Source organism: Ictalurus furcatus, chromosome 26, assembly GCF_023375685.1.
Source record: "Ictalurus furcatus strain D&B chromosome 26, Billie_1.0, whole genome shotgun sequence".
Classification (NCBI taxonomy): Eukaryota; Metazoa; Chordata; class Actinopteri; order Siluriformes; family Ictaluridae; genus Ictalurus; species Ictalurus furcatus.
In genome coordinates this window covers 13,758,033-13,771,583 of record NC_071280.1, presented here as the reverse complement: position 1 = coordinate 13,771,583, position 13,551 = coordinate 13,758,033, and the positions used below count along the sequence as shown (strand labels likewise).

The 13,551-nt window shown below is 41.5% G+C and overlaps 1 protein-coding gene across 2 annotated transcripts in view; it reads left to right on the top strand.

The window, feature by feature from the left end:
- The window catches only part of marchf4a (membrane-associated ring finger (C3HC4) 4a), a 28,281-nt gene extending 14,764 nt beyond the window's left edge, over positions 1-13,517 (top strand). For both annotated transcript variants that reach the window (XM_053615177.1, XM_053615178.1), the window contains exons 3-5: positions 3,347-3,502; positions 3,879-4,071; positions 11,597-13,517. In XM_053615177.1, coding sequence (XP_053471152.1) covers positions 3,347-3,502; positions 3,879-4,071; positions 11,597-12,018 — 771 coding nt within the window. In that variant the 3' untranslated portion in view covers positions 12,019-13,517. The remainder of the gene's footprint in view (positions 1-3,346; positions 3,503-3,878; positions 4,072-11,596) is intronic.
- The last annotated feature ends 34 nt before the right edge of the window (positions 13,518-13,551 follow it).

Genomic DNA, 13,551 nt, shown 5'->3' with positions numbered 1-13,551 from the left:
AAGAAATGCTGTAGAGCAAATATGCCTTCAAAAATAATGAAATTAAATGTTTGTACATTTAAAAAATACTATAAAGAACAGTAAACAGTAATAAATGAAACAAAGACAATATTTGTTCTGACGACCATTTGCTTAAAAAAAAAAAAAAAAATTGTAGTCTCAGGTACAATTAGTTTGTTTTACTGAGCATCTTGCAGAACCAGCCACAGTTCTTCTGGAGATTTTGACTGTTGCACTTGCTCTTATTTTTTTTTATTATTATCTGAAAAGTGGTCTCTTACGTAATAGACTGCTTTCTTTTTTGACGTACAAAATTTTTCTGTAACATTTAATTTTGTGTTGGAAAACAAATGTTTAGAAATCTAAAATATTTTGTACTGACTCGGTAATGTAGAACTCATAAGATAAAAATCTATAACAAAGTTTGTACTAAAAAGTAGGGTGCTAAAACTTTGGCACGGTACTGTACATTCACATTTTCAGTGTCATTATGCAAGATATATAACAAATTTAACATTTACATTTCAATCACTTGTTTATCGCCGGCATCTTTTCTTTCCTCATTAATTACTTCGTCATGTGGCTAATCTGACGGTCATTTGAAGAATTCGGTCCTTGGCACAAATGGCCATCAGCTTCTACATCTCTGGATCACTCCAGCTTTCAGACATCTCCACTTCTTCTTCACTGACTACAGGCTTTTCCAAATAATGTCTTGACGTCTATTGTTAATACACGAGCCATCCCTGATAATTTTGTAAGTTCGTTTAATATGATTTGGCTTTGGTATGCGCTCACATTTAACTCCTTCCTGAATAGTTACCAAAACATATGTATGTGTAAAAAAAAGGGGCTTGAGACCATAATGTAGCTGAGAAGAACAGGTCAAATTTTCGAATGTTTCTACAGCTAAGACTTGCTGGAGAATCTGGCATCTGGTGTTGTCCAAAACCACATGCCCTGAAATAATGGTAGAATGGTAGAAGTTCCTTTTATAGGATCCACCACATGCTTCAGGCTGATAAACTCGGCTCCTTTAAAACTACAGGGCGTAAGATTTTTGGATTTCACTTTACTGGTAGGAAATGCTACTGCATGGAAGCTACTTTTCTGTCTTTCTTTTTTACATTTTGGTCTTGGCCAATTCCCAGCCACCAGCCAAGTCGCCCCGTTATATGACAGCGACCAGCCTACGAGACACGTGAAGCCAGCCAACACATCTTTTTTTCCCTGCAAACTACAGTGCAACACACTCAGAGGAAAGCAGATATCCACTCTCTTCCACATACATGAGCTCACAGATATCCCTGAACGCCCACCGTCACTGTGATTGATGCTGTAAGAGAATACGTACAGCCGATTTTGCTCTCTTAGACACGGATGACTGTGGCATCGTCGGGATTCGAAGAACATTTCTGAATGTCAGTTGTCCTGCATTGTCGGCCACCATGCAGACTAATTTCACGATTGTCAATACACATTCACGTCGAATTTAAATCTCTGTCCCAAACCATGATGCATATAAGTAGTATAACTAAATAGTAATGACATCATTGGTGTACTTACATACTCTTTAGTATGTGATTTGGAACTCAGGCCAAGTATTCATGACTGTTCAGTAACGAAGAAGTGTCATGAGAATAAAATATCTTTACTGAACACGGAGAAGTGACTGTCGCAGTAACTGAGTCCCAGACGACAGACTTTTAGCTACAGTCAACTGGTTAGTTCTTATTGTGACTGCCTGATGAAGCAGCGGTGCTCGTGCATTGCCAATACATTGCCACAGTGTAACTGTGCTCATTCTGTAAGATTATAAACCTAGTGACCTACTGTTAGCTAGCTAGCTAAAATATAAGCAAAGGAAATAGATTGCTCTACTGTAATCTCACAACACACTGCATGCACCAGGCTGCATGTAAAGGCTTTCCACAAGGCTCTACGTATCGCAAAGGATAACAGATGCTACTAAACTGCTAACTCTAGCTACACTTTATGGCCAAAAGTATGGGGATGCTTGACCATCACACTGATATGTGCTTAATGAACATACCATTCTAAAACCATGGGCATTAATATGGAGTTAGTCCCCCTTTACTCTTATAATATCCTCCAGTCTTCTGGGAAGGCTTTCCACTAGATTTTGGAGCGTGGCTGTGGGGATTAGTGCTCATTCAGCCACAGGAGCGTTAGTGAGGTCAGGCACTGATGTCAGGCGAGGAGGTCTGGGGTGCAGTCGGCGTTCCAGTTCATCCCAAAGGTGTTCAGTGGGGTTGAGGTCAGGGCTCTGTGCAGGACACTCGAGTTCTTCCACTACAAACTCGGCAAACCATGGAGCTCGCTTTGTGTACAGGGGTACTGGGAACAGGTTTGGGCCTCTTAGCTTGAGTGAAGGGAAATTGTAACGCTACAGTCATCTTATACAATTGTCTGCTTCCATCTTTGTGCCAACAGATGGTCAGTGTAGCTACAAAATAGTGTAGTGTAGTAATTCTCAGTAGTCACTAACTGGCTACAATGAGTTCTCTAGCTGAACCACTGTACATTTATACGCTAGCATATTTATTTCAAGTTCACTTTCTTTGACTTGCAAGGTTGTGTCATATATTATACACATCACAGTCTGTACGAAAAAAAGGTATTGGGCCAAACGAGTTCAGCACGGTCACTTTCTCTGGTTACTGTTCAATAAAGAATGCGCTCGGAGACAAAGATTCTCCATAAGGAGTGTTTGTATTCTTATAATAAAGGCAGTGACAGAAGGATGTACAGTCATTCAGCAAATTGGCTAAAAGAGCTTCATGCAAACACGGCGGCCTTTCTCATGAGTGTTTTTTTTTTTTGTGTGTCTGCCACCCACACACAGTTTACTGAAGGCACTTTCAAGCTGTGCAGTGTTGTCCTGAAGCTCATTTGAATACGGCTGTCGAATAATGGAAATTGTGCAAATGCTTTACGTACAATGGATGAAGCTTTTCAGGAAATTCTCAGAGCAGGCGCATTAATGTAACCCCAACAGCAACTATTGACCACACAGTGGAAGAAGTTGCTCTGAACACTGCTTTCTAACGAGGTTAACCTTGGTGTTTGTGAGTCACCATATGAAGTACAAAATAGGAATCATTGTTGACCACAGTGGTGCAGCATTGCCGCCTCACAGCTTCAGGGTCCCTGGTTCGATTCTCAGCTCAGGTTACTGGGTTCACCTGGGTTTCCTCCCACCTCTCAAAAACATGCTAGGTCAAATTTCAAGCCACAGACAAATGAGTCCCAGTAATGAGTCATGAGTTCAAATACTACCAGACCACGCAAGAGTGCTAACGAGTGTGCTGCGTGTGTTGTGCAGGGTGAGCTGTTGAGTCCTTGCCGCTGTAGTGGCTCAGTGCGGTGCACTCATGAACCGTGCCTGATAAAGTGGATCAGTGAGAGAGGCTCGTGGAGCTGTGAGCTGTGCTACTACAAGTACCAAGTCATCGCCATCAGCACCAAGAACCCGCTACAGGTGATCTTCTGCACACCATCGACACAGTCAGCTCATATCCACCTCATAGGCAAAGAACGATCGAGCTCTTTGTAAAAAAAATAAATAAAGTGTTTGTGATAAGATATAAAGTGTGTAAGTGCATGTGCTCAGAGGAAAACTCGAGCAACTGATTGTACTATATACGGAATTTGAAACGGTTTAGACACTCTTTGACGAAATTAAGCAAAAGACACGATTGTGTCTCAACCACTTTATAAATAAAATATTACTAAAAGATGAGCTGAGATTGTTTAAGCTTGTTTAGTTTGATATATTTGCACAACATACCTTATGTTACCGTCTTGTTTGTAGCTGTTTGTAGTAGTCTGCTTGGCTCGTCTTTCTGTCCGTGCAGTGGCAGGCGATCTCTCTGACGGTGATCGAGAAGGTGCAGATTGCAGCGGCGGTGCTCGGGTCGCTCTTCCTTATCGCCAGCATCTCATGGCTCGTGTGGTCTTCGCTCAGTCCCTCAGCGAAGTGGCAGCGCCAGGACCTGCTCTTCCAGATCTGCTACGCCATGTACGGCTTCATGGACCTGGTGTGCATTGGTGAGTCGAGGAGCCAGCGTACTGTCTGTGTGTGTGTGTGTGTGTGTGTGTGTGTGTGAAGTTCCATACCTGTTATCCATCACTGTGTGGAAACTAAACACCTCTCAACACAAAATAGACATGGTTACTGACCTGTACAAATCAGGAAATGGATATAAAATAGATGAGCAATAAAAAGGGATATATTAAAATAGTATGGAACAGGGTTTCTCAAGAAGTGGATAAGGTGTGAGAGATCAGTTTTAGAACTGAGTCTTGAGGTTGTTAAGCTTCATAATCAACGTATCCATAACACAAAGCTGTTGGGAAGTCCTTCCTCAGACACTAGTTATGAAATCCAGCACCTAAACATGATGGGAACTACAGTAAGAATTGCCTGTTGTGGTGAGATGAGGCCAATGTTTGGTAAAACTGCATACGAGGAATAGTCCCCAAACCTTCTGTAGGTACGGTGGTGTTTTATTTATGCGTTGGAGCTTAGTCTAGGAAATCTTTAATTAATGTCACTACCTAGGCATGCTTCCAAGTTCGCATATTTTCATCTGCCAGGAGGGTTCGACTCGCTGTCAACAAGATATTCACCCGTAGCCTACATCCAAACTGCAAGTGGGTAGTAACTTTCTATAATATTTACCCCGAACTAAAAAAGTAGGACTATCTTTGGTGTGAGCATAAAGTCATGTCTCAGCTTATTTCTCAGTTCAAAACACTTTAATTAAGGCATGTTGTTCCAACTGTCCCCTCGAGCACCACTGGGATGGTAACAACACATGCACACACACAAAGCTCATTTAAGATATGACAGCATAAAAATCTACTGGAAACAAGAAGGAGAAGAAGACAAGGCCGTGGGCGTTATCGAGTGGCTTCATTCTTGGCTATGGATAATTGAGATATTTATACATAAAAGCTGCCAGATTCACTCATCTCGGAATTTAAATGTGCAGACAGACTCGTCTAGACGGAGCAGAGCTCGAATTTAACAACTGCTCAGTCAGATCTTCTCAGCCTGCATATTAAAGTTTAAAGGAGTGCTAAAGCTAATTGAACTCTAACATAACTCAGAGCAGTAGAGCAAAACTCCAGAAGTATTGGCCCTCTTCATTTAACAAAAACAATTTTCACTCATACAAAAGGATAAACTATTTGTCTTTGTTCTAACGAAACAAATCTTTCTCTGTCAAAAATATATGTGCCCACCCCTAAGGAATATTTACATCCATTCATTCATTTTCCATATCGCTTAACCTACACAGGCTCACGAGGAGCCAGGAGCCTATCCCCAGGGACTCGCAAGGTGGGGGACACCCTGAACGGGGTGCCAACCCATCACAGGGGACAATCACACATACTCACACACTACAATTTAGAGATGCCAATCAGCCTACAACGCATGTCTTTGGACTGGGGGAGGAAAGCTCCATGCACATAGGGTGGAAGCGGGAATCGAACCCCAACCCTGGAGGTGCAGGGCAAGTGTGCTAACCACTAAGCCACCATGCCCGCCCCCCCAGGATTATTTAAATAAATAAAAAACATATTACTTTTCATTTGCTCTCAATCCCCAGGATTGTAACCTTTAACCATATCTTCAAACACAGAGGGTCTAACTGTGGCTGCATGTTTGTCCAATCATAATCCAGTACGTGGGCATGAAAACACAAAGCAGTCCAAAACCTAGGTGTAAAATGCAGTCTTGCTATCATTCTCTTCCTCTCTGAGTCACTCTTTCAGGGGAATCTTGCTCCTAATTAAATGATAGAATTGTTTATTAATTAAGTGTCAGATGATAATTGCGAATCTGCTTCGCTGTGAGTTCTGTGACAAGGGCTACTTGCATGTTTATACAGCGAGAGATAAACAGGAAGCGAGGATAAGCCAAAGGAAAACACTAAGAGAGACTTAAAAAAGACCGACAAATGGCTCAACCTGAGCATGGAGAAGATTTCCTCGAACATAATCGCTTCAATAAAAAGCTGCCCCATAATCCTCAGGCCACTATAAAGGAACTGGCATGCGTTTGATGACTTCTCCAGCGTCCTGCTCTTCTCTGACAGTCGTGTGAAATACGAGGCTTTGACAGACTCACTGTTCTGTAGCTTCATGTCACAGATGGTCCATAAAAACAGATGAGAAATACGGCGAGGGCTTGAGAGGCCGAGGCTATAATACCCACGCACTGATGGAAGGGAAAGACTCTCCACTCTATTAGGATGACAGACACGCCTGAATAGACCAGACAAAGCTATTGGACTGAGAGTGGAGGCTGTTACACACTCTTTTTGGCAGATTAAAGAGAATAATAGTATATTTTTATGCGTACAGGCTGCGAGGGATCTTTTTTGCTGTGAATAATCTCCGTGTGTACATGTATTTTAGAGGGAGTGATTAATGACTCAGTCCTGTTCTCCATTCTATGACGGATCATGACATCTCTGAAAGTGGCTATACAGAGTGGATGAATGAGAGAGAGAGAGAGAGAGAGAGAGAGAGAGAAAGAGAAATATCTGAGCGTAAAATCCAATTAATGCAGGCTGAATTTTACATCAATAATTAACTGCGTATTTTTAGTGAGTTATCTGTTATTCCTCCATACAGACAGGGAGCGCCATCTATTACAGTAGTGTATATCGAGTGTGATGCTCTATGTCCACATACTTTTGGCCATATAGTGTACGTACATAGGGAGTTAAAGAGGAGGTAGGAGGACATGATTTTAGAATGCAAATGAAATGTTCTGTTCGTGAACTGTTACTAGTATTAGAACAGGCCTTATATGGTGATGGGAATTCCCTCCAGGGAAACACAGCGAGGAAGTCAACAAGGGAGGGTTAAAACTGTATTGGAACTCAGCCTGAGTCATCTTACTGGCTGATGATTAGGCTCCTGGTGAGTCAGTATTGCATTGAAAAGTAGGGAAACACATCTTCTGTGAAAGCAGTTGGAATATCATTAAATACACTAACTGCCATTTAGATTTAACATTAATTGGAGAACTTACAGAGAGGCATGGTGTTGCAGCAAGTAGCACTGCTGCTTCACAGCTCCAGCATCCCGGGCTCGATCCTGAACTCAGGTTAGTAGAGTTGTGCACGTTCTCACCGTGTCCACGTGGGTTTTTTCTGGTTTCCTCCAGTTTCCTCCCACCTCCCAAAAACATGCCAGGTGGATTGGTTATGTTTAATTGCCCCTTGATGTGAATGTGTGTACATTGTGCTCTTTAACAGACCGGCGTCTGGCTCAGGGACGCCTCACACCCAGTGTTCTCTAGATAGACTCTGGATCCATGGCAACCCATACCAGCACAAAGAGGTCACTGAAGGTGAATGAATAAATAGCATTAGAACAGGCCTTAAAATGGCAATGCCTCCAAGGAATCCCAAATGCAAAGTCATCAAGGGAGTGTTAAAAGTGCTTTTGAACGTTAGCCTGTCATCACTGTAGAAAAAGAGAAAACACAGCCTATGCTGTAGCACGTACGCCTCATACTTCCAGAGTTGGGGGTTTGATTCCCACCGCTGCCCTGTGTGTGTGGAGTTTGCATGTTCTCTGGTTTCCTCCCCCAGTCCAAAGACATGCATGGTAGGCTGGTTGGCATGTCCAAAGTGTCTGTAGTTTATGAATGGTTGTGTGAATGTGTATGTGATTGTGCCCTGAGATGGATTGGCACCCCGTCCAGGGTGTACCCCGCCTTGTGCCCGATGCTCTCTGGGATAGTCTCCAGGTTCCCCGTGACCCTGTAGGATAAGCGGCATAGAAAAGGGATGAATGGATGGATGGAACAACCTATGCAGCACCAGTTGGTGTAACCAAATACATCAACTAGCATTTACATTTAGCATTAATCAAATTATACAGTAGCAGTAAAATGAAATCAAAATGCTAGGAAGACACGGACCTCATCCCAGAATCTCAGCCACATGGCCTGCATTGCCAAAAACTGCCAGACAATTGGGGTTCAATTTGTGGAGTACTGAAACCCCCAACACCCACTTAACTTGAGTAACATCATGTTTCATCCAATATAACACTGCCAAAGTGTCGAAAAAGCTTTATGATAATAACCATTGAAGCCATACAGAAGATGCTCAGGAGAACTGTCTCTTTATTTAGAAACACAAAGAAAAAAAATCAAGCTCCCTTTAACAGTACCTGCTGAGACAGCACACCTCTAAATATGGAACCCATTTAATATTTTGAGCCTGATTATGCCCCAGACGTATCATTTTAATTCGGTTTCCCACAAGCGAGAATAATTTATGGTTATTGCGGGGAGAAGAGATGAAAGTGATAGACAGAAAAGAATGTTGTGAAGCTGCCAGACTCTGGAAATGACTCGCCGATCAAAATTCAAACATCACCTCGAGAGCTTCCTTCATCCGAGTCAGCCTCATTTTCCATTTTCCCAGCTCTAGTGGATAAAGTGTTTGTTAAATCAATACGCGGCTCAAATTCTCCACGTGTAATAAGAAAGACTGCAGTAAGGAGTCCTTTCTGTGGTGTTTATTTAGAAGAATGGTGTGTGTGAGAGAGAGAGAGAGAGAGAGATTAATTGATAGATAAGGAGCTTTCTTTTATTTAGCACTTCCTGATAGCTATTATTTCTTACCCAGTTTAAAGGAACCACTCAGGCAAAAATGAAATTTACACACATTTCCAGCGATGTTTAGTGTCTTTTTTTGTACTGGAGATACAAGGCTAATGATGCTAACAAGCTTATAATCACTGGTTTAGCATAAATCATCACACATTCAAATGATTGTATGGTAATTTGGTTTAATATAAAAAATTTGCACATGAAAAGTTTCATAAAATATCAGAATAAAGTATAAACTTGGAACTATATTATCATCCAAATCCAATTCCAGATTCAAACCTTAGGCTACACGAGTCTGCTGTTTGTTTTCATACCGGCGTATGTGCTGAGGAAGAAAGTGTTTGTGGCTTCAAGATGGCCGCCGTTACTGTTTTTTTGTTGTTGTTGTTTTTTTTTTTTTTTAGCTCTGTAACGTTCTTGTGTCCATTTTTATAGATAACAGTGTGTCAAAAACCACATGAACAAAGTTTGAGGTGAATGTGTGATGACTTCAAGATGCAGTTTGCGTGATATTGAACTGGAAATGAAAAATTGTGTTCCTTACTTGTTAGCAGCATTAGCCTCATAGCTCAAGTACAAAGCTAGAGCTAAGCATATTTTGGACAACAAACAGGGTTTGGTTGATAGTCTACATTTGAAGAGAAATTTGTGATTAGATTTTTTGAAAGACCATTTAACCTGATGTTATCTTATACAAGTAGAAATAGTACAGTCTAGGTTGCTAGTGCTTTCATGGTATTTTAGCCAATTTATCCTTCTGACTGAACTCAAAGGAGAACAAATGTGATGGCTAGACAATGACTAATGATTGTAGGCTTGAACAGTGAATGGAAAATAAATAAATAGCCACAATACTGTATATTATACGCATTTATTAGTAAGTCTGGTGCTTAAAATACTGGGGCATTTTTAATTGATTTTAAATAAATTTACAGCTAAAGGGGTCTCTGGCTATAAGTTTGAAAACCACTAATATGGATTATAGACTTACACTTACTGTATAAGTATTATTTCATCATATCCTGTCATATACAACCTTTCATTAAATGTATATAGAGACATTAGAAAGAAAACTAGAGCTTGGAAGGAAGTAGCAGAGATTGTTGGTGCCTCTGGTGAGTTTACATCGCTAGTACAGTTAGCTTGCTTTACAAATCTGTCAACGAAGCTAGTATGAAGCCTAGCGTGTAACATGTAAATCAAACGTGTATACATTTTAAACAAATGTGGTGTGTATAAATTGTACAGTGGACTGTAAGCTGTACGATTTCCCTAATACCATTTCAGTGTCAACCTTCAGTTTTCTCTTCTGTGAGCTGTGACGCTGATGCGAAGGCATGTTAGTGTGATTCTTTTTAGGTCCTCACTAACGCACATGCCGTGTTGTGAAGATACACGTTGTTATAAAGAGGCAAAACGAAGTTAAAGGAAAGACACAAGCGTTGCAGTGTTTGTGTTGGATTTTGCTGAACTGAATCCGTCAGACTGCCTCAGAAGAAGGAAGATGAGATGTGTGTGTACTGTGCGTGTTCCTCTTTCTCTCTCGTTGTCTGTCCATGCTACTTTATGAACCAGTGTCAGCTTCTCACAAGAATCGTCTGATAAAGCATGTGCGTATTGACTGCTTTCTCACAACTTTATTTTAAAATAAAAGTACGTAATGCTGACTCTGCTGAGTATCTGTATTTGATGTGGATTCCTCTCATGTGAGCTTGTAGATAGCGCTACCAATTTCAAATGGTGGGCGTGGCCTGTTCAGCATTGTCTGACAAACAAAAATTGTAGTAGAAAAATTACAGCCACTCTGAAAGTATAGGAACAGCAAAGCCAATTCTTTTATTTACATTAAAAGACAGTTGGGATTGAGATCTAAAGATGAATATGAGACGATAGATCAGAATTTCAGCTTTCATTTCCTCATATTTACACCTAGATGTGTTAAACAACTTAGAACATGGCAGCTATTGTTTGAACCCAACCATTTTTCAAGTGATCAAAAATATTAGAACATGTGACTGGTGTTTCTTCCTGCCCAGGTGTGTCCTGTTAGATTGATTGTTTAAAGAAATGAATAGCTCTGAATGTCTACTCTTGGGTTGAGCCTTAGGTTAAAAAAGGTTAAACCAACATGAAGACCAGAGAGCTGTCTATGGGAGAAAAGCAAGCCATTTTGAAACTGAGAACAGAAGGGAAAATTGGGTATAGCCAATACAACAATGTGGAACGTCCAATACTTTCAGAGGGGACTGTATATACAGGCTACTGTATAAATCATTCATATTACTGTGTTACTTTCAGCTTAGGTACTCTGACAGTCCATATAAGCGACTAACATGACTGAATGGTGATGTCAGTTACCGTTTAATGATTAGTTTTACGGCTATAAATAAGAATTTTTGGTTTCATAGTGGCGCTTCACATTACCACTTTTGACTAGCGCTAAAGACTCTGAACAGATATCTTTTCTGAATTTTGCTGTGGGGGAGAATAAAGCCATACTCTGTCAGTTTGCCAAAATGTTTGTTTATTTATTTTGTCGACCTTAGTTTAAGGATTCACGTTGCGAGTTTGCGAATCAGACCAGAAAGGGCAAATAAAATGAAAAATCTATGAAAGCCTGTGAAAACTCCCCTTTCTAATTGAATGTCTTTAGCCCTGTAGCTTGTCTCTGGACCATTGAGCTGCCTTCAGCTGAATAATTTGCATAAATGTGTGTGATTGGATAAGATGCAACAGAGGATCTGCTACAGAAGCTAAGAATATTCATGTTTAGAAACTACATTTATTGGCTCTGTTCCAGTATTTTTGAAATACTTGGTGCAATATATTGCTGCTGAACCCAGGTACAAGTGATACAAAGCAAATCACGCACAGTAACAGAAAGAGAAATCAGTGTTTACTTACTAATACTCGTTTTCCCTCTCTCAGCTCTGATCGTGCACGAGGGGCCATCTGTGTTTCGTATCTTCCACCGCTGGCAGGCTGTGAATCAGCAGTGGAAGGTGCTCAATTATGACAAGCTGAAGGACTCGGAGGACCCTCAGAAGGGCAGCAGCACCCTACGCTCCCTAACACTCCCCCTGAGCAGTCGGGGAGGGGTGGCCCTGCCCACTTCCCCTTCACCTTCTAGCTCTGCCCTCACGACAGCTGCCACGGTGACCATCACCCCTGGCACAACTGTGCCAGCGGTTGCCATGGCGCCTGAGGACTCCTCGGAGGTGGAGCGCCACCGTGCGTACAGCCTGCTGCAGCTGCTCAGCCTCAATCTCCGAAACCAGGAGCCCAGAAATGCTACAACGCAACCCAGAAACGACAACCGCGAGCTGGTCATGAGAGTCACCACCGTCTGAGACTGCGAGCGAAGACGAACTGGAGATTTACGACAACTCGGGGAAGGGAAGAATGACGGTTGGACCCAGTGGCAGAGAGGTTTGCTAGCAAATGAGCTCAAGGTCCTTCTGGTACACTTTGGTATTTATGGAAGTAATAAATTCTTGCAAGTAAGACAGAGTATTGTGGGAGGATTTTAGGAGCTGTCGAGCACACCTTCAAGGCTGTGCGAGGCGGTGTGTTTTGGAGTCAAACAACAAAGCTAAAGGTCAAGTTCAGAGCAAAGAGTTCTGTTTTGAGTTTTTAAAGCGAGTGGCTCATTAGGGCTGATATTAGAACATGGCCACATAAGTGGTGAGTATTTTCAAGCACAAGATCCAACAATGCAAAGCAGCTCTAAAATGCAACACACACAGACACACACACACACAAGCCTAAAATGAAATTTTTTGTGAGGGGGAAAAAGATGTACAGTTTTCCACTAATCCCAAATGTAGTCCATCAGCCAGGACATGTCTGGTGTCCAATTAGCGTTGCACATACGCCACAAGGTTAATTTAGCCAACAAGTAATGGAAGTCTATGTAACCTAAAATCTTTTCTGTAAATATCTACCCCACATCGAGGTTTTCAGTGATGTCATCCAGATTCACTGATGTGGTTTAGGACACAGTGAGACTTACTTAACAAAACTGTAATGTTATGGGCAGCCATCTTGGATCACCACACACACACACACACCATTCTGCCTCCTAGGCCCCGCCTCCCTATGTCTGACTGCATAATTGCAAGAGAATGCTGGCTCTATTCAGATAATACAGTTCCATTTTGAACTTACGCTGGGAAATACAGCCTCTTCATTTGATTTAAAAATGAGAAAATACTGATTTGTGTTTGAATTTATGGAAAAGTATTTGAGTAAGATTGAGTAATTCTTTGATAACTACATTAGCCTTGTAGCTTCTGTGTAAAAGTAAAGAAGCAAACGGTGCCAGTCACGGCTCATTGACTTGATTTAGGGGAAGTGGAAAATGGCAAAAATGATAAATTAATTATAAAAAAAAAAAAAAAAAAAAGTTTTTTCTGCCCAACTACACCTTTAAGTTTACATTTAAACACAACTGGCTGTTTGGAGAAGGGTCAGTAATGCTGTTAATGGACTCTCAATTCGAAAAGAGCCCGGTTTCCACGGAGACGACCCGCAGCCACACTGAAACTACCCAACTAACGTGGCCTGAGTCAAGCGCTCCTGTTTGACAGACTCATTTTGTTTACGTTTGTTAAAATGTCAGAAAAGAAAATACACTGCTACATTAAAAGATGAAGAATGAGTGCAATATAAAAAAGTGTTTTTGTCATTTCTCTTTGGGGTTTGGGAGGTAGGGAGGAAGGGAAGAAGGATATGATTGATGAACCGTGGGAAAAGTTGTGACATCATCGTTTCTGCTGTAGCTCAAGCTGAGCCTCACTCACATGCACTCTCACTGATTGGCTATGGAGGAAACATATCCATGCAAGGCAATGTGTCCGTCGCCTACTCAAGAACATGCGGAA